This window comes from Dermochelys coriacea, chromosome 4, assembly GCF_009764565.3.
Source record: "Dermochelys coriacea isolate rDerCor1 chromosome 4, rDerCor1.pri.v4, whole genome shotgun sequence".
Taxonomy (NCBI): domain Eukaryota; kingdom Metazoa; phylum Chordata; order Testudines; family Dermochelyidae; genus Dermochelys; species Dermochelys coriacea.
This window is the reverse complement of record NC_050071.1, coordinates 98,146,307-98,169,086: the sequence shown is the minus strand read 5'-3', so window position 1 is coordinate 98,169,086 and position 22,780 is coordinate 98,146,307. Positions and strand designations below refer to the sequence as shown.

Sequence of the window (22,780 nt, the reverse complement as noted above, 5' to 3'; positions counted from 1 at the left end):
GCTCACGAAAGCTTATGCTCTAATAAATTTGTTAGTCTCTAAGGTGCCACAAGTACTCCTTTTCTTTTTGCGAATACAGACTAACACGGCTGCTACTCTGAAACCTATTTGAAAGGGTGCTCTTCCTGTTCTTTACCATGAGTATCCTCAGACCAGGACTCACTAGGTTAGTTGCAATCTTCCATGGTCCTTTTTCAATGTTTAAAGCAAACTCCTCATTGACTTCAATGAGACCATGAGTGGGCCTCTGCCAACAATCATATTTATTAAAAGTTGTAGAATACTTTGCTATTTTCTCCATTTGTTAGAGTAATACAAAAGTGTTCAGGTACTAGTGTGGAAATTATTTTATTTCCAGTATGTCTCATTTCAACTAATTAAAACAGAAATAATGAAATATGAAAAAGTTTTCCTTTGAACTTTACTTGTAGCACTTGCAACCAAAACCTTCAAAGTTTTTTTTATTTAATGGCAAAGTTTATTCAATTTTTTTAATAACAATTAAAAGACAAAACATTAAAAATTTGCAGTTCAAAACATGCACATTCACAAAATGCCAATGACAAGTAACATTGCATAGAACTTAAAGCGTTACTAAATTTAATAAACACACAGTGCATTTAATGTCCAGTTAAAACTAAACCTGAGAAAAACTACCATAAACACTGAGTCAAAAACTCTCCATTCATGCAGCTTCACAATTTCCACAACAGTTTCAGCAGTAATGGTTCAGTGGAGCTGGAAAATCCTACCTTACCTTGAACACAAACTTTGCTTTGACATAGTAGCTGCCTTTCACAGCACTTTATACTTATGAAACACTGAAATACTTAATGATACTCAAGTCAAACAAGAAAAAACAGTATTAATGCATTTATGGCTTCTAGTCTAGAATAAAGAAACACTAAAACATGATTTTAGCTTTACATGTTCTGATCACAGCTTTGCAATTACTAAATGTCGTATGTATGGAAATGCTTATGTTTAATTCAAAATACATAAAAAACAAAGGGCCCAATCTTGCAAATTCTTACTCACACAAGTAGTCTTTATTCATATAACTACTGAAGCCAATTGGGAGAAAGGGTTTGCAGGATCAGGCACAAGTTTTGGAATGCTAAATATTCCTCGTTTAATGAAGATGTATCAGACAACATTTGTTGAGTTTTGCTAGGAAAGAATATACCCAGTACTAACAAAGTTGGATTGACCAATTAATTAACTTCCAGATCATTAACTTCTGGATACATTACGTTGTGAGTCTATAAATGAAGGCAGAAAAATGACAACTGCAACAACCATGTATTAGCTCAGAAAATTTTAAAATATTAATTGATGCAGACAGGATGATTAACTCATCAAAACTACAACTGCTTTTACACAGTATAAATCAAGATAAAAAAAAACAGGAAAACACTATTTTCCCTTCCTTCAATTTAATGTACATTCCAATTCAAAGTTAAGGCAACAAAGGAAGCTCCTTGTGACATTTTGTAAAAGATATTTTTGTGATATAGTGGATTTTATGGGGTTTACAGGAATCTTTAGCTATCTGTTACTGTCTCAAAATATTTTCTCTATCATCTTTACACAAATAGAAAGATGATTTATTATAAATCTATTGAGGCTGCTTTCCACATATAAGCCTAAAATCAGGAAATAGCAAAAGAAAGTCCAAATACAAATGATGATTAGGCTGAATAAATTTTGTAACAATTAATTAGCCTTTTGAATAACTGTTGCATTCGTATAAGTAATTCAAATAACAATACGCACACAGGATCAATTGATTTCTGACTGGCACAGTTTTGGCTTAATTGAAGGAACATTTTTAATGATAGTTTTTTAATTGTTATTCAGTGCACATAAGGCAGACTGCAAATTACCATGTGAATTCCATATTGGACTTTATTCACACAAAATTAAAGGTTTAAGTGATCAGAATAAATGCATTATGATTAGCTATTGTAATTTGACTAAACTATTTTCTTCATGAAAATGAATACCTGCATAACCAATGGCTCAAATAAACAAACACATTTATTAATATCATATAAATAATATACTATCTTTCTGTGCACTTTAACAGTGTGCAAATAAACTGTGTATTGTATTCCTGAACTGATTTTTTTTTAAAAAAATCTGTTTTACACAGGCACACTTTGCTGAGGTGATCTTATATTTTGAAGTGGAACTGTATAAGCAGTAAAAAAAAGCATTTTTTTTTACTAACTTTCTAAACAGGACTATTATCTCACAATTGATTATCATCAGACAATAAGCAACATCTAGTATGTGTAAAAATATATCCAAAACAGACTGACAATTGGGGAATAAAAGTATATACAAACTCAAACTACATTTTGTCAGGCACTACTTAAAATTAAAATGTGTAATCACACAAGGATGACATACATGGTGATGAGCTTACACCTGCTTTGGAAATAGAGCAATATACAACATAATGCAACATCACCAGCCAGAATTTCAATACGAGTCCAGGCTCTCAACAAGATGTGCTAATAGCCCTCTATCTTCTTAGCAATAAAGAAAAATGGAATTGGAGTAAACTGCATGTCATTTTTGTAACCAGCTGTAGGTAGCAGGGCATCTTATTTTCTGAATTCTTGTAAATATAGCATACTTTATTTTATAGGAAGGTAAACCCAGGATAAAAGTGAAGCTGCTTGTAAATTTCATTACAATACAATGGTTTTACACTACATTTCTTTGCTTTGCATAATTTTTGCCAAATCAATATTTATGCCTTTTACAACTGAAAAAGGATTTTTAAAAATGCATTTACTTTTAAAGACAGGCATGGACTGAATTGTTTTATATTAGTTAAGTCACTGAGGAATGTCATTTAAGAAATTTGTTGAAGTCAGTCATTCTCCGATGGATATCAAAAATAGGGATCCATATTTTAAGAAAGAGGCATGCTCCAATTTTTTTTTTTGCCTTAGGTCAAGTGATATAGCCCTCCCATATTGATCCATCTATTTATCTATGCCTGAAATGGCTTTTCTGAAGGCAGTTCTTCTCTGCATGACTGACTAACAGTGCTGTTTCTAGTGGAATACGTTTTCTTTGTCCCTATGTCTTCTGTGTTCTCTTGTGTTTAAAGATCACTCAGAGAAAGGGAGAGGAAGAGAATGCATAACATACATATGAAATGTGGAGGGCCATTCCATCAATTTGTCCTCCTAAGTATGTACTTTCATATGGTATCTTCCTTGCTGGGGCTTTGATGTATGATGTGATTTGTATATTTTCTCAAAATGAGAGGTAAGGAAGTTGTGTAGTGTAGGGAAGTGATATGTGGAGCCTGCATAGTGCTGAAAGGCAAGGGGACAAAGTTTTGTTCTTAATAAGTATATGAACAGTCAAGAAATGATTGGTAGGATCTGGAAAAGCTGAAGAGATATACTGCTTGTTATTTACTATCTAGATTGGATGATTCTGAGGACAAAAGTGATAAGAATGAAGTTCTTAATAACATGAAAGGAGAATGGGAAAATTTCTGTTCCATTCTCACATACAGTTTTACTTTGAATGTCAATTGTATCTATTTTACTTAGCCTAGCAGTCTGAAAAATTTAAAAACTAGGAAGCATTCTTCTCCATATAAAATAAAATTAAAATTAAATTATTATAGTTGACTTTAGGTCAGTATTAAAACAGACAAACTTAAAAAAGTTAAATTGGACTCTGATTGTGCCATTGTCACAAATAGATATAACATCTGAAAAAGTCAGGCCATCATTTGATAGTGGGCGGAGATATACCAAATGTAATTAATTTTTCAAAATTTCTTATTACAGTGTACTCCTGGTGCGAAGTGTAACTTTTACACCGCTGAGCTGAGCAAATTGTGGAAAATTTTGTTTTTGTTTGTGCATTTTCTCTTCATTTCTGTTAAAAGCTGAGAGTATGGAGGTTGCTATGTGACAAATAAGCTGTAAAGAACTACTTCAGTATATTTGGGTGCATAGTAGGAGGTGACGCTGGTGCAAATGGAAGAGTACATACCACACAGAGCTAAAGGGCATAAATTGCTTTAACAAGTCATGTTCCAGATAACTTTAGAATAAAGATGGTGAAAAGCCCATAAATAGCTAATCTGTTTTTATGAATTAGGACAAACTTTTCCGATCAATTGTGACCAGATGTGCATATAAAGCACAAGCATTGCAAAAAATGGCTATATTATGATGAAGAAAGGTAAGACAGAGCAATTTTGTTTTGTTTGTAATTTGAACAAAACTTGGAAATATGAGCACCATGCTAAAAGGTGGCAGCCATATTAAACAATAAAAAATAAAAAGCTTTTATCAGACCAAAGGTGCAAAGGTTTCACAGATTTGAAAGCAAGTGCCATGAAGGCAACTCGAATTAGGCTCATTATCCTGTATTTTTATCAAGTATGGAGAATCAACATACATTTCTGACATCAGCACTTTAAGTTAATTTCCTTTTCAATTTTTCTGCAAATGACTACCAGAAATTCTTGAGAATTGCAATTATCCAACTTCTTTGGCAAACTTATTTTTTAGGCTAGTTTGACACAAACACCTATAGACACCTTGGTTTGAAATCTTGCTTAATAAGGTGAGTTAACACCATTAAAATGTTGGTTAGTCAGCACTTGTTGAAATCAAAGGCTTGTTACCAACTGTACTTTAAATGTATAACCACTTATGAGCCTACACAAATGTTAATAATCTATGTATAGTGGTAATCTGACCATTAATGATGTCCAAGTAATATGATATATGAACAATACTGATTCATCCTCGTTGTAAATAAAGGATCTTGCAAAACACAGGTAATTTTCAACCTCTGTTTACAAAGACAAAGCAAATACTTGTTAAAAATGTCAAGAGATGATGTGTTACAGTAGAGTTGCACAGTGCTTATGTCTATTGAATACACTAATCCAAACTTTATGGAATAAAATCATCGTAGATCTTTCTGTAATCTTTGTGATTGGATCCTGCTAGCAGATCCCAGCAAAGATCTAGTAGTTTGTCTTACTTAAGTAATTTTAAGGGCTCTGTGTCGCAAACTGCATTCCTTCACCATTCATCAGGTCTTTGTTTTGTGGTATCATAAGCTCTTATTACTTCAGATTGGGAAACTATTCCATTTTCATCTTGAGAGAATGCATAGCCATCTGCAGATACAAAACAGAAAATAGTTAAACACTGATTACTGTTTCATTCTATAGAATTGGAAGACTTCTCATTTCAATGAAACCAAATCAAGATATATCACATCTAACCGTTTTCCCCCATTTACTAGGCCAGTAACCCTGTCAAAGAAGGGAGATTAGGTTGGTTTGGCATGATCCGGTTCTTGACAACAGCTTACAAACTGTTTAATAATTGCTTGAGTATTTTTCCAAGTATCAAAGTTAGGTACAGACTGGTCAAATACCAATAACCACATCTTCAGAGGGGGCGGGGAGAGAGAAGAACTCAAATCCTTTCATGATACTGGGAGACAGAAAGCACAACAGAAATAATTCTGTACAGTATCCAGGGAATGCCATAAAAAGGCAATAGATTCAATTAAACGTGATTATATATCACAGAATCATAGAAATGTAGGGATGGAAGGGACCTTGAGAAGTCATCAAGTCTAGCCCTCTGCATAGTGGGCAGGACCAGTAAGCCTAGACCATCTCTGACAGATGTTGTCCAAACCTGTTTTTTAAAACCTTCAATGATGGGGATTGTACAACCTTCCTTCAAAGCGTTTAATAAATGATCTGAGTTTAATAAAGTCTGCTTTTTTGAAGTTCATTTGTTCCTTATTCTTCAGCTCTCACTCCTTCCTTTCTTAGAAAATCATGAAACTTATAATTTCACAATTACTTTCACCCAAATTGCCTTCCACCTTCAGATTTGCTATCAATTTCTCCCTGCTGGTCAGAATGGCTATCCCCCAGGTTAGCTCCTCCACATTCTGAAACAAAAAGTTATCCCCCAACATTCCAGAACTTACTGAGAATTTTGTGTTTTGACATATTATTTTTCCAACAATTGTCGGGGTAGTTAAAGTCGTCCTTACTACCAGGTCTTGTGCTTTGGATATTCTGTTATTGTTCTAGAAATGCTTCATCCACCTTCTCTTCCTGATTTGGTGGCCTATAGTACACACCTACTATGATAGGTTTCAGAGTAGCAGCCGTGTTAGTCTGTATTCGCAAAAAGAAAAGGAGTACTGTGGCATCTTAGAGACTAAATTTGTTAGTCTCTAGGTGCCACAAGTACTCCTTTTCTTTTTACCTACTATGATATAACCCCTTTCATTTTTAGCCAGAGACTATCACTGGTCTGGCCTCCCACCATCCTTCAGAACATGTGTATATATCTTGATGTATAAGATGCAACACCTTTCCCTTTCACCTTGCCTGTCCTTCCTGAACAAGCCATACCACTGTATACCAAATATTCACACATGAGACGTATCCCACATGTGCTAGTACAAATATATATACTAGTACAAATGTAGTCACATACAAAACCATTATATACTATTTCATATATAAATTTTCAATAGGTGCCCTTCCTCTTTGGGAAAAATCAAAATCAAAACAATTTCAGGATCATGGTCCAAAGTTTACATCATCATACTTGTAATAAAAGCTGTTTGTAATTCAAACTTAGAGTTTTAACACAAACAGATTTGTCCCTTTCTTAAAATATATTAGTATATTAGGTATATTTTTGTGTGTGTTTGTTTTAGGTAGATATCTTGTAAAAAGTGTTTTTAATAGTCCATTGTAGCAGAAATCAAGATATTGCATTTTTTACAAACAATTGTAGTAAAGTATTGTTTTGTGTCTTTATTTTGAAACCGCATGTTATTCTTTTAAACAGTGAACACTTACGAAGCAAGTTTTGCTGCAGAGATTCAGAGCGGTACAAGTTCACAGGACTCTTCTTAAAGACATTCTTCAGTAGTTGAGCTCTTTCAGTTAAGCTAGAAAGAAAGTGGAAATTTGTGAAATATATCAATTTATGAATGACAATGTATAGTTTGCCCATGGGACATTAAACAAGGGCTGGCAACTTAAAAAACTGCTCATTACAAGGTAGGAAAAAAATAGTGATCAGTCTTTATTTAGGTTGTTACCTGATCGAATTATTAATAAGACATATGATTAAAATGGTGGCAAACTAAAGTATTTCAAATACTGGTTTATGTTTGTAAGTTTCCTGGGGAGAGACTGGTTTGTGGTTATGTGTTTATACATTGACTAGCATATTGAGGACTCTAGGTTAACCATAATACAAATAATAAACTAACAATACTATTAAAATATTTAGTGCCAGATTCCACCTGCCCTTTTGTTGTGCAGGTAAGGGAAGGGATAGAGACTTCCCCAATCCAGCATGACCTGCATAAAGACCATGCAAAATTGCAGCCCCTACATACTAAGAAGTGTAAGAATTACTCCCTACTTGCCCTGCTATAGTGCCCCAAAGAGGTGGGAAGTGCAGGGAAGAGAGGGGGCTAAGGTCTTGCCCCTGATACATCAGCCAGCCATGTTGTGTCGAGTATAATGCCTCCAGGAAGGGTGTTGCAGTGTGTGAACTTCTGGTGAGCTCTGGGAACTCTCAGAAGGCATTCTGCTTGTCTGGCACATTATTCCTCATGGTGCTTGCTTTCAAGGGGTTAGCTCGGCACTGCTCCTTAGTACAGGATATGTACAATTTACATAATCCACGCCTTTAATAATTATCTCCAAAACAGAGTTGCCAAGAATTTTTGAAATGTGTTCAAGATCTGTCCCTGGGAAACAGGTGCCGTGGATAGATGATCCGCTATTGTTAGAGACTGGGGTTGAGTCTGGACTAGATGTCAAATTTAAAAAGGGGTAAAAAGAAAAGGAGTACTTGTGGCACCTTAGAGACTAACAAATTTATTAGAGCATAAGCTTTCGTGAGCTACACCTCACTTTATTGAATGCATTCAGTGAAAAATATAACTAGAAAATATAAAAAGGGTAGTGAACTGATGGTAACATACATGACTTGTTTTGGTAAAGTGTTTTTTTTTGTAAGAAAACATTCTACAAGTACATTTATATAAAGTACCAATCCATTTTGACAAATATAAACAATATGCCCTGGTTACTATTGTTTCATAGATTTCAAACATGTTCCATAATCTGAAGTACATGATAATTACAATTAAATGCTAGTGATTAACATTTTAAAGCTGCACATACTCAAATAAGAGGAATCAACACTATTTTTTTTACTGGAGGTGTCTGATTGCCTACAAATGAGTACTGCACTTTATCAAGGTGTTTTCAGAGATGCTAAGTAAATAGTAAGGGACACATTTTCGCAGATATTTGCATTGCGTTTACAATACAAGTAGTAGATGCATGGACTTTTGTGCACAAAAGGTTTTCAAAGATTTATGTGCAGCACCTAGGCAGTTGAAAATTAAGCTATAACTAAAATTGTAGGTGTACATGCAGATTTCTGGTAACATACACATTGCTGAGAGTTTAAAGCAGGGCTTCTGTGTGTCCATCCAGTTATATACTGTCCAGTTCTTCTCCCTCCCAAAACGCTGCAACTTAAGTGGCACCTGATTACTATTTTGTCTGCTACTGCAAAATATACTGGAATATGATCCAGACAGCTCTTCACCTGAGCACAAGTAGAAAAAAAAAAGGTGTGTGGCAGGGAACGAATGGCAGTTTTAACCAACTGGATACACAGCACTGGTCGAATGTTACAGGGTTTGATGTTTTCAAGAAACAACAGGCTGTCTCCTTCCAATGTATCTTTCTTCCCAATTCTTATAGTTTCCCATGATAAGACCCTAATTTATTGACTAGAAAATAGGTGGAGCTGGCCATAGCATAGAAAGCTTGAAACACTTTCTGATAATTTTAAGAAGATTTACTGGCAGGAGTTGGGAAGGAATGTAGAGAGGACTGAGAATAGTATTACACAGGCTTTTCAGGCAAACCACAGGAACTGTGCCCTGACTGGGCCTCAGTGTCAGACACAACATGCTGAATGTTTTGTCTTCTTGTGTGAGCTGCTTTATCAACATGACCCAGGGTGTACAGATAAAATTCAAAATGGAACATTTTGAACTCATGCTGCCTGCTGAATCCTTAGAGCTGTGAAGAAACCGTTCAGTTATAACTGTGTTCATGGCAATCTTGGGAACCTACTAAGCTAAGTTAGGATGTACTGTGAAGTGTTTTCAATCCATTTTTAAAGCCGAAGGGACCATGGTGAGCTAGTCTGACCTCCTGCATACACAGGCCGATAGATTTCCTTGTATTAATTCCTGATTCAAGCCCAACAGTTGTGATTTAAACTAGAGCACAATCTTTTAGATCAACATTTTCTGGGATGGAGCATCCACCACAACTTTCGGCAAGTTGTTCCAATGGTTAATTACCATTAAATGGTTAATCACTATTAAAAATATTTGCCTTATTTCTAGTGTGAGTTTGTCTAGCTTCAACTTCTGGCCATAGGATCTTGTTATACCTTTTGTCTGCAGGATTGAAGATCCCTTTATTAAGCAAATTTCTGTTCCCAATGTAGATATTTAGGCCCAGACCCTCAAAGGTATTTAGTTTCTAACTTCCAATGATCATCTTTGAAGATCTCGTTCTTACAGAGTAAACAAATCACCCTTAACGTAAACTTTAATAAGACAAACAGATTGAGCTCCTTGTGTCTTTCACTATAAAGAATGTGTTCCAATCCTTTAATTATTCTCAGGGCTCTTCTCTCAACCATATCCAATTTTTAATGTCCTTTTGAAAGATGTCTTGAAGACCTGCTTGACTGATGATAACTGGAGGAAGATAAAATCCAAGATAAACTTTTACATGAGCAAACTCTGTTGTCCTGAGAACAAGCTGCTCCTAGTGCTTGAGATACAGATGTTTAGTTAGCAAAGGTGATGCACCAATTAATTAAGTTGGATTCTAACCAATTTAATTAAAATTTTCTCACATTGACAAAGCCTTAGTTATTTCAGGGGCAACCATGATGCCAGCATCAACCCAGATCTTGTAACAAATCAAAAGAAAATATCTCAAAGTAAAAGTTACCTATAAAATACTAAATATACAATACAATTAACTATACAAATTCAGACAGATTTGGAAGGAAGAAATGGAGAAAAACTTGGCAAAGCCAGACTCTGGGCACAGCTGAGGTTCTTCTGCTCACAGAACAATCTTGGGAACAATCTTGAAGAAGGAGGTATTGAAAAGGTCGGGGACAGAACTTACCTTATGTGACAATGGGCACTGAATATGTTTAATTTTAGGAGGGGATGCTTGTGCAATGCTTAATGTACTCAATTCTTCAACAATGTTCAGAGCCTCTGAGGGGCTGGCAGTAAGGGACATCTAGGTATATGCAGAGCCCACACTGAAGACAAACTATACCTCTCCTGATAGACTCCCTTTTGCTCTGGCAACCCCTGCTCTAATGAGATCCACAGTGACACATTCTATCCAGCTCTCTAACCCTAGTCATTAGAATGGTGCCTATAGAACTACCATGATTATCTCCTGCTTTGGCCTGGAATAAGCCATCAGATGGGTATTTCTGCATATGTAAACTCTTGAGAACTGGGCCTTATATATACACACTTTAAATTCGTATCTGAATACTAGTTATGGAACAACTTCTCATTGGTAGTTTGTGTATCATGAAGACTCAACTATATAGGGCTCAATATCTGAACTCAAAATGTAATTGAAGACAGACATCTTAGATAAGAAATGTACTATACTTTCACTCCATACTGTATTTTCAAATACATAGGGACCCAGTTTTGCACTCCTATTCAGTTGAATAGGGATTGTAGGATAATGCTCTTTACTTGTAACTATCTTTTTGGCATTCAAAATGAGTTCTGAAAATAACATCTATCAGAGCCAAATGTAATATAATGTGAGGTGTGATACATAAGCAGTGCTAGGTGACAGTACCTCACCGTTTGTGCTAATTAGGTGCACTAGGAGGCACAGACTGAACATTAGCACCATTCAAATACATGAAGTGTGTGTATTCTTAAATAACTTCTATCTTGTATGGTTTAAAGATTTAAATAAACTAGTAATTAAATGCATCTTATAACGTAAATTAAGATGAGCAAGAACAGATTAAAATTTGCAACCATCTAAAATGCTTATTGCTTTATATATTCCTATGACATTTTAGTTTAAGAATATTTAAAAGTGGCTTACATAAAAAGATAATATGATTGTATTAAGAAGAGGCACTTGTGACATACCACTATTTCAGTACACCTGCACAAGTCAAGGTAACTAGTCATGTTACTGTTCACATATGCCCAATTCAATGCCAGTAAAATATTTTTACATAAGTAAAAAATTTTTTTTAAATACTGAAGTAGTACACATTTTAAGAGTTGCTGAGAGGTGGGGAAATGTTTTTTGGCAATGAAGGTCTGAAATAATGGTTTATTTTTAAAACACTTATTCTCTCTTACTTTTAGTCATTTCAGTTTTAGGCACAAGAGGTTTCTTGGCATATCAATTACAATGGATCTGATAACAAAATCAAGCCACCCTGCAGTGCAAATTACCTGTTTTATTGAGGCAATCACATACTATAGGCTCCCATAGGCTTCTCTGGTCAGTGATATTAAAACTCAAGTTCTCTTTCAGTTAGAAAAGTGACTGTGTAATAATGGCACCTTCTTGCTAAATCTATTTTCTTACTTTGCTGATGAAAATGTATTTGTACTAGTGTTAGGTGTATTGTTTACTGAAGTACAAGATAAATCTTATTGACAGTTGGGCAGAAAAATTCAGATTGTGGAATCTTTATTACTGGAAGGGATGTAAGATTTAATAAGAACACTCATATTAAGTTTGCACTGATCACAATTAAAATATCTCGACTTCAAACCTAAGAAATCTGATACTGAAATCACTGAGAGGAAAAAATAGGAAATTTCTAGAAAGTCACTTTTAGAATTAATTTTCAAATGCTATACCACCTTTTAAGTGCATTATATGTACAATTCAAAAATTATTTTAAAAAATAAGAACTTTTTTTTTGTTTCATATAAGCACTGGCAGTAAAAAATTGGTGAGAAATTTTACAACTTCGTTGAGGATTCCTTAGGTGTGTTCAAATCAAAACAGAGAAGAGTGAGGATTGACTGAAAATATGGGGAACAGCTCGAGATTATTTATTCCATCTTATAGACCTTTCTTTTACAACATAACATATTAAAATGTAGAATGCAATGAAGTCACTCAAAAAATAAAACATTTTAGATAATGCCATTCTAAATGGTATTAATTAATCCTCATTTTTAAAGACAAAGATTTTATCACAGTATTCAAAAGAATGTGCAGTAGGAAAAAATACCATTTCTATAACTTTGCAGTCTTATTCCTATGAAACATATATTCAAATCCATGCAATGTCAGGGCAAGAAAAGTATTACAATCTGGACTGGACAAATGTGGTACCTGGTTTCTACGTCAACAATAGCAGTGAAATAATTAACATTTTTGGAATTTAAATAGTTAACATCTACTCAGAATAAATGATAGAAATTCAAACCAAAGGGTCAAATCCTGAACTATTGTATTTGTGAGATGGTATTTTTAGTTTCTGTTATGTTACTTTGCGACAAGAGGAAATGAATTTGTCAGTTATGTCCTCCTCATCTTTACAGTTCTCTCCTGACCATTCAATGCTTCATATTCCCCCATAGTAAAAAATTAATGTAGAATTTCATGTGAACCAACACATTTTTCTATTGCACTAAAGTAGAGCACTAAGACACCAAAGATATGCTAAAGCACCACTAGAAAAAATGAGAGAATGCCAGAACAAAGTGCTGAAGAATAAAAAAGAAATGTGCCAGAAATAACTGGTAAGTCTTGTGCCATGTGTTATACCCCAAGAGTAAAAATCCTCTGAGATGCTATTTTTAAAGCAGCAGAATTGTAAGTAAGTAGTCATCACAGGATTAGAACTTTTGGGTAACTTAAGCTTCCACTGAAATGAGTGGCAAGCCTGGACATCTGAAACCCAAGAGTGAGACTCATGTAAGAGGTTATGTTCAGAGAAGCAGAATCATACATAAGTAATCTTCCCTTCTCTGCAACCAAGACTGGGATATCAGAGTTGGTTTCACTTCTCCTCTGCACTTTTCCCGTGACTATGGGAATGAAAGGAAAAGAAGGGAAATTACAGAGAAAGTTGTAAGGAACATAAAATGTATCAATCTCTATTGTTAGTGGATCCCCATATCTCCTTGTGGGATAGAAGCATTTTGCAATTGTGGCTCATGGCAAACAAGTCTATTATTGGAGTTCTCCACATCCTTCAAATCTGGTGAAATATTTGTTGATTGAGGCTACATTCCCCCTGGAAGGGCTGAGGCAATTAACATTGAATTTCCTGGATATGACAATTACTTTGACAGCTTGGAGATTCTTTTAGCCACTTTAGTATGGGTAATGCTTACTTAAGGAGGGCAACATTTTTTGACCTTTGATTGCAAATCACTACAGTATTTTCGGAATGGACTAGAACCAAATTCAGTGAAATATGATGATTTTCATTTCCAGTCTGTTGATATTAAAAAGTGTGCTCACTATTTAACCACTTGCTCTGCACATATGTCTGGTGCATATAGGCTGCTACAACATAGGAGATTTACTGTTGGTTATTACAATTTTCCAGTGTAAATGTTAATGAAACTCCCTGAAGAGATAAGCAGGTTGGGCCACCAGATCAGAGACTCCTGACTTTCATTTTCTCAAATAAAGAGTTTCTTCTACAGAGAATGACATTTTGCCAGGTAATGTGAGTAGATATAATTAGGGCTGTCAATTAATCACAGTTAACTCACACAATTAACTCAAAAAAGTAACCGTGATTAAAAAAAGTAATTGTGAGTAAAAAATTAATCGTGATTAATTGCACTATTAAACAATAGAATACCAATTGAAATTTATTAATATTTTTGGATGGTTTTTCTATATTTTCAAATATATCGATTTCAATTACAAATAGAATACAAGTGTACAATGCTCACTTTATATTATTTTTATTACAAATATTTGCACTGTAATAATGATAAACAAAACAAACAGTATTTTTCAATTCACCTCATACAGTACTGCAGTGCTATCTCTTTTTCATGAAAGTGAACTTAAAAATATAGGTTTAACTACTGCACTCAAAACAAAACATAAAAACCAAGTACATAGAGATGTTGTTGCTAGGACGAAGGTGTATGAATTATTCTTCTTAACCTCTGAGGACAGGACAAGAAGCAATGTACTAAATTTGTCCGCAAGGGAAGTTTAGATTGGACATTAGGAAAAAATCCTGCAACATGGTTAGCTTGGAATAAATTGTCTAGGGAGGCTGTGGGAATCTCCATCATTAGAGATTTCTAAGGGCAGATTAGACAAACACTATCAGGAATAGTCTAGATAATACTCAGTCCTGCCATGAGTGCAGGGGACTGGACTAGATCCAGTCCTATGATCTATGATTTGAATCGTAAAACTTTAGAGCCTACAAGTCCACTCAGTCCTACCTCTTGTTCGCCAATCTCTAAGAGAGACAGTTTGTTTACATTTGTGGGAGATAATGCTGCCCACGAATTAATTACAATTTCACCTGAAAGTGAGAACAGACGTTTGCATGGCACTGTTGTAGCTGGCGTCACAAGATATTTATGTGCCAGATGCGCTAAGATTCATATACCTCTTCATGCTTCGGCCATCATTCCAGAGGACATGCTTCCATGCCAATGACACTTGTTAAAAAAATAACGCGTTAATTAAATTTGTGACTGAACTCTTTTGGGGGAGAATTGTACGTCTCCTGCTCTGTTTTACCTGCATTCTGCCATATATTTTATGTTACAGCAGTCTTGGATGATGACCCAGCACATGTCGTTTGTTTTAACAACACTTTCACTGCAAATCTGACAAAATGCAAAGAAGATACCAATGTGAAATTTCTAAAGATAGCTACAGCACTTGATCCAAGATTTAAGACTCTGAAATGCCTTCCAAAATCTGAGGTGTAGAACATGTTTTCAGAAGTCTTAAAAAAGCAACATTCTGGTGCAAAATTACAGAACCCAAACCACCAAAAAAGCAAATCAACCTTCTGCTGGTGGTATCTGACTCAGATGAGGAAAATGAACATGCGTCAGTCCACACTGCTTTGTGACATTGTAAACAGCAGCATTATCTCCTGCAAATTGTTAACGAACTTGTTCGTCTAAGTGATTGGCTGAAGTAGAACAGAATGGACTTGTAGGCTCTAAAGTTTTACATTGTTTTATTTTTGAATGCAGGGTTTTTTTACATAATTCTACATTTGTAAGTTCAACATTCATGATAAAGAGATTGCATTACAGTACTTGTATTAGGTGAATTAAAAAAATACTGTGCCTTGCATAATGACAGGTTTCAGAGTAGCAGTCGTGTTAGTCTGTATTCGCAAAAAGAAACGGAGTACTTGTGGCACCTTAGCGACTAACAAATTTATTAGAGCATAAGCTTTCATGAGCTACAGCTCACTTCATCAGATGCATTTGGTGGAAAATACAGAGGGGAGATTGATATACACACACAGAGAACATGAAACAATGGGTTTTATCATACACGCTGTAAGGAGAGTGATCACTTAAGATAAGCCATCACCACACCAGCAGCAGGGGGGGGAAGGAGGAAAACCTTTCATGGTGACAAGCAAGGTAGGCTATTTCCAGCAATTAACAAGAATATCTGAGGAACAATGGGGGGTGGGGTGGGGGGGGAAAACAGGGGGAAAGAGTTTTACTTTGTGTAATGACTCATCCATTCCCAGTCTCTATTCAAGCCTAAGTTAATTGTATCCAGTTTGCAAATTAATTCCAATTCAGCAGTCTCTCGTTGGAGTCTGTTTTTGAAGCTTTTTTGTTGAAGGATAGCCACTCTTAGGTCTGTAATCGAGTGACCAGAGAGATTGAAGTGTTCTCCAACTGGTTTTTGAATGTTATAATTCTTGACGTCTGATTTGTGTCCATTCATTCTTTTACGTAGAGACTGTCCAGTTTGACCAATGTACATGGCAGAGGGGCATTGCTGGCACATGATGGCATCTATCACATTGGTAGATGCGCAGGTGAAGGAGCCTCTGATAGTGTGGCTGGTGTGATTAGGCCCTATGATGGTGTCCCCTGAATAGATATGTGGACAGAGTTGGCAACGGGCTTTGTTGCAAGGATAGGTTCCTGGGTTAGTGGTTCTGTTGTGTGGTGTGTGGTTGCTGGTGAATATCTGCTTCAGATTGGGGGGCTGTCTGTAAGCAAGGACTGGCCTGTCTCCCAAGATCTGTGAGAGTGATGGGTCGTCCTTCAGGATAGGTTGTAGATCCTTGATGATGCGTTGGAGAGGTTTTAGTTGGGGGCTGAAGGTGATGGCTAGTGGCGTTCTGTTATTTTCTTTGTTGGGCCTGTCCTGTAGTAGGTGACTTCTGGGTACTCTTCTGGCTCTGTCAATCTGTTTCTTCATTTCAGCAGGTGGGTATTGTAGTTGTAGGAATGCATGATAGAGATCTTGTAGGTATTTGTCTCTGTCTGAGGGGTTGGAGCAAATGCGGTTATATCGTAGAGCTTGGCTGTAGACAATGGATCGTGTGGTATGATCTGGATGAAAGCTAGAGGCATGTAGGTAGGAATAGCGGTCAGTAGGTTTCCGATATAGGGTGGTGTTTATGTGACCATCGCTTATTAGCACCGTAGTGTCCAGGAAGTGGATCTCTTGTGTGGACTGATCCAGGCTGAGGTTGATGGTGGGATGGAAATTGTTGAAATCATGGTGGAATTCTTCAAGGGCTTCTTTTCCATGGGTCCAGATGATGATGATGTCATCAATGTAGCGCAAGTAGAGTAGGGGCATTAGGAGACGAGAGCTGAGGAAGTATTGTTCTAAGTCAGCCATAAAAATGTTGGCATACTGTGGGGCCATGCGGGTACCCATCGCAGTGCTGCTGATTTGAAGGTATACATTGTCCCCAAATGTGAAATAGTTATGGGTGAGGACAAAGTCACAAAGTTCAGCCACCAGGTTAGCCGTGACATTATCGGGGATACTGTTCCTGACAGCTTGTAGTCCATCTTTGTGTGGAATGTTGGTGTAGAGGGCTTCTACATCCATAGTGGCTAGGATGGTGTTTTTAGGAAGATCACCAATGGACTGTAGTTTCCTCAGGAAGTCAGTGGTGTCTCGAAGATAGCTGGGAGTGCTGGTAACGTAGGGCCTGAGGAAGTCCACATAGCCAGACAAACCTGCTGTCAGGGTGCCAATGCCTGAGATGATGGGGCGTCCAGGATTTCCAGGTTTATGGATCTTGGGTAGCAGATAGAATACCCCAGGTCGGGTTCTAGGAGTGTGTCTGTGCGGATTTGTCTTGTGCTTTTTCAGGGAGTTTCTTGAGCAAATGCTGTAGTTTCTTTTGGTAACTCTCAGTGGGATCAGAGGGTAATGGCTTGTAGAAAGTGGTGTTGGAGAGCTGCCTAATAGCCTCTTGTTCATACTCCGACCTATTCATGATGACGACAGCACCTCCTTTGTCAGCCTTTTTGATTATGATGTCAGGGTTGTCTCTGAGGCTGTGGATGGCATTGTGTTCTGCAGGGCTGAGGTTATGGGGCAAGCGATGCTGCTTTTCCACAATTTCAGCTCATGCAAGTCGGCGGAAGCACTCTATGTAGAAGTCCAGGCTGCTGTTTCGACCTTCAGGAGGAGTCCACCCAGAATCCTTCTTTTTGTAGTGTTGGTAGGAAGGTCTCTGTGGGTTAATATGTTGGTCAGAGGTGTGTTGGAAATATTCCTTGAGTCGGAGACGTCGAAAATAGGACTCTAGGTCACCACAGTATCATGTTCGTGGGAGTGGAGGGGCAAAAGGAGAGGCCCCGAGATAGGAGATTCTTCTGCTGGGCTAAGAGTATAGTTGGATAGATTAACAATATTGCTGGGTGGGTTACGGGAACCACTGTTGTGGCCCCTTGTGGCATGTAGTAGTTTAGATAGCTTAGTGTCTTTTTTCTTTTGTAGAGAAGCAAAGTGTGTGTTGTAAATGGCTTGTCTAGTTTTTGTAAAGTCCAGCCACGAGGAAGTTTGTGTGGAAGGTTGGTTCTTTTGGCTGAACTTTGTGACTTTGTCCTCACCCATAACTATTTCACATTTGGGGACAATGTATACCTTCAAATCAGCAGCACTGCGATGGGTACCCGCATGGCCCCACAGTATGCCAACATTTTTATGGCTGACTTAGAACAACGCTTTCTCAGCTCTCATCTCCTAATGCCCCTACTCTACTTGCGCTACATTGATGACATCTTTATCATCTGGACCCATGGAAAAGAAGCCCTTGAAGAATTCCACCATGATTTCAACAATTTCCATCCCACCATCAACCTCAGCCTGGATCAGTCCACACAAGAGATCCACTTCCTGGACACTACGGTGCTAATAAGCGATGGTCACATAAACACCACCCTATATTGGAAACCTACTGACCGCTATTCCTACCTACGTGCCTCTAGCTTTCATCCAGATCACACGATCCATTGTCTACAGCCAAGCTCTACGATACAACCGCATTTGCTCCAACCCCTCAGACAGAGACAAACACCTACAAGATCTCTATCATGCATTCCTACAACTACAATGCCCACCTGCTGAAGTGAAGAAACAGATTGACAGAGCCAGAAGAGTACCCAGAAGTCACCTACTACAGGACAGGCCCAACAAAGAAAATAACACAACGCCACTAGCCATCACCTTCAGCCCCCAACTAAAACCTCTCCAATGCATCATCAAGGATCTACAACCTATCCTGAAGGATGACCCATCACTCTCACAGATCTTGGGAGACAGGCCAGTCCTTCCTTAAAGACAGCCCCCCAGTCTGAAGCAAATACTTACCAGCAACCACACACCACACAACAGAACCACTAACCCAGGAACCTATCCTTGCAACAAAGCCCGTTGCCAACTCTGTCCACATATCTATTCAGGGGATACCATCATAGGGCCTAATCACATCAGCCACACTATCAGAGGCTCCTTCACCTGCGCATCTACCAATGTGATAGATGCCATCATGTGCCAGCAATGCCCCTCTGCCATGTACATTGGTCAAACTGGACAGTCTCTACGTAAAAGAATGAATGGACACAAATCAGACGTCAAGAATTATAACATTCAAAAACCAGTTGGAGAATACTTCAGTCTCTCTGGTCACTCGATTACAGACCTAAGAGTGGCTATCCTTCAACAAAAAAGCTTCAAAAACAGACTCCAACGAGAGACTGCTGAATTGGAATTAATTTGCAAACTGGATACAATTAACTTAGGCTTGAATAGAGACTGGGAATGGATGAGTCATTACACAAAGTAAAATATTTCCCCATGTTATTTCTCCCCCCACCCCACCCCACACCCCCATTGTTCCTCAGATATTCTTGTTAACTGCTGGAAATAGCCTACCTTGCTTGTCACCATGAAAGGTTTTCCTCCTTTCCCCCGCTGCTGCTGGTGATGGCTTATCTTAAGTGATCACTCTCTTTACAGTGTGTATGATAAAACCCATTGTTTCATGTTCTCTGTGTGTGTATATCAATCTCCCCTCTGTATTTTCGACCAAATGCATCCGATGAAGTGAGCTGTAGCTCACGAAAGCTTATGCTCTAATAAATTTGTTAGTCTCTAAGGTGCCACAAGTACTCCTTTTCTTTTTATAAAAATACTATTTCTCTTGTTTTTTACAGTGCAAATATTTGTAATAAAATAAATATAAAGTGAGCACTGTACATTTTGTATTCTGTGTTGTAACTGAAATCAATATACTTGAAAATGTAGAAAATATCCAAAAATATTTAAATAAATGGTATTCTATTATTAATAGCACGATTAATCATGATTAATTTTTTTAATTCTTGACAGCCCTAATATTAATGCAAAGATCAGCCAGGATTAAGGCACCAAATTAAAACAAAAAAATCCCTAGACCAAAGAACTAAACAATTTGTCTGGAGGATGAATGGGGCCAATGAGGAGGTCTTTGCAGCTAGTGAAACTATTTTCTGAAGTATTCTCCAGAGGCCTTCTTAAGATTAATGCAAGCTCACAGATGAACTAGATTGTGAGATGGTTCCAGAGCACTCTTATGGATTTATGATCATCTTCAGTGATAAAAGAAAATGTATCTGTTTGTAAAAACATTAACCCTAATAACAGAAGAAGAAAATATCTTTGGACACAAGAGATGTACTTTGAGGACGATATGGTTGACTGGAGAGAAGGAATGAAACTACTTGATATAAACCACATACTCACACAGGGAAAAATGACTGATAGTCTCTGGAAGCACAGTGAGGTTCACCTGAGCTATAACAAGTACTGGGGACCTGGAAGGAGATTCAGTGTGATGGAGAGGTGCCTGTTTCCCAGACAACTGAACTGAAATCAGCAGTCTGGGAACACAGTAGAGATGGGAACAATGTTGCAAGATTCAGCATCAAAAGAAGCACACTGATTTACTCTCTCCCAGAGTCTTTGCAAAGGTATTCCTTTCATCATTCTTTCTGCTACTACAGCAAAATGTTCTCGTCTGTTCTTTTCTGTCTCTTCTTCAGTATAATTCTTTGCCATTCTTCTGTAACTTTTGAATAAGCTTTTATTTCTTCAAGTCTCCTGAAATTATTCCTTCTTCCTTTTCAACCAGACATGCCTGGCACTGGGAAGAGAGCAAGTAGTCGGGGGAGTGCACTTTGTGGAGATTTAAGTTTGATTTATTTCTTACCTGTTTTACGTTTGTCTAGTGCATTTTCCTTTACTTGATTTAATATATGAAGTAAGACAGAGGTTCTTTAGATTGGTGTTACATCAATTTGTTTTCTTTAATGTCAGCAAACTGTGCAGAGATTTTGCTATTTTCCGTTAGGCCCTTAAAAAGCCTTGAAAGGCTTTTGACTGAGTTTAACAGTTGTCCTTAGGCAAAGTTTATAAATGTAGCTCTGAATGAACCAAGTTCTAACTTGTTTTGTCTCAATTGTGAACACTGCCAGAGCAGCAAAACAGGATTTTAAAACCAGGTTTCATCCACAATGACTAGACAAATTTGGCAGAACTTGGTTCAGCCACAAATGAACAAACTCAGTTGAAAACATTTTGTAAATAATTCCTTAGGCCCTGAACTTTCAAAAAGATGCACACAGATGGATTCTTGTACCTGCAGAGAACCCCATCCATGTGGATGCAAGTGTCTGTCTGCTTGCATCTTACTGCAAGATCAGAGCCTTAATTTCTTGATAATTTGTATAATGTGACTATGAACATTCAACAGCAAGAAATTATTTTAAAAAGATCAATCTACAGGTATTTTACAGTACCTCTTGCCATGCACAACTGCCCCTGGATCTTGAGATTTTGCTTCCAATTCCTGAACTTCATCTACCAGTGTCTTAAAAGTAGATCTCTTGATTCTGCAATATGAAATGCTTTCAGATTTACTCTTGTTGAAACCATAATATATGCCTTTTTCAAGACTCTATAATAGAAATTTACAAATTCATTTTTGCCAAGTGATTTCAACTTTAGATTTTGAAAGGAGAAATTTTAAAGAATACACTAAATAATACAGGTTTCAGAGTAGCAGCCGTGTTAGTCTGTATTTGCAAAAAGAAAAGGAGTACTTGTGGCACCTTAGAGACTAACAAATTTACTTGAGCATAAGCTTTCATGAGCTACAGCTCACTTCATCGGATGCATCAACAAATTTATTTGAGCATAAGCTTTCATGAGCTACAGCTCACTTCATCGGATGCATCCAATTTGCAAATTTGTCAGTCTCTAAGGTGCCACAAGTACTCCTTTTCTTTTTACTAAATAATACACTTTGTCAGCTGTTATGCTAAGCACAAACAACAGAAGTTATCAATTAAAAGTTCTGATTTACAAAAATATTTAAAAAGAAATAAAGTAGTGGTACATTGTGGCAAGATTTGTAAACTACAAACAAAGTGAGTCATAATTTGAAAGAATCAATGAAGCTCTTTATATTTTCTTAAACTGGCCAATACTTAGAAAAATTAAAACTTGACAATTTTCCCTCTAAGTTTTAACAGTTCTATACTTACACTTTGTATGTTACGTCAAAAAGCAAAGCTGTCACAGGAATACATAACAGACCCATCCAAAAGATTCCAGAGCTGAACAACATAACTGCCTGGATAGATAAATCACAAAAATGATACCATTATAAAAAAAACTCCAAACCTTTAGACGTCTCAGCATTTTCTTGGCTCAAAGTATCAAAATCAAATTCATCCAAACTTTGCTGGGCTCTCTAATGCAATATAAAAATTACTGGGCCTTACAGGAGTTGTCCTTACTCATTCTGGGTGAAAGTCCCTCAAACACTTAATATGTAAGTAAATGTTACTCATGTTAAAAGCTTCATGGAAAGTTCAAACTGTTCAGTTCTTAAAAATAAAAACAAACAAACAAAACCCTCCCCTAACACCCATCTTAACATCATTCCATTTCAAATACTAATAAAGAATATTATTAAAATAAGATATAGCAATTTAAAATAATGCTAAATCTTTGAGAACATGTTCTAATAGCACTCCTGTTTGCTGTCAACCCTAATATGAGATAATGGATACCGGAAAAGATATTTGTCCTTACAATTATCATGTCATA

At 36.8% G+C, this 22,780-nt stretch overlaps 1 protein-coding gene across 1 annotated transcript in view; it reads right to left on the bottom strand.

Annotated features, from left to right (window-relative positions):
- Positions 1 to 2,138: 2,138 nt before the first annotated feature.
- ATP8A1 (ATPase phospholipid transporting 8A1) overlaps positions 2,139 to 22,780 on the bottom strand; it is a 262,923-nt gene continuing 242,281 nt past the window's right edge. Inside the window, 4 exon segments of the mRNA XM_038400205.2 lie at positions 2,139 to 5,176; positions 6,899 to 6,990; positions 21,466 to 21,558; positions 22,213 to 22,301. Coding sequence (XP_038256133.1) covers positions 5,079 to 5,176; positions 6,899 to 6,990; positions 21,466 to 21,558; positions 22,213 to 22,301 — 372 coding nt within the window. The 3' untranslated portion in view covers positions 2,139 to 5,078.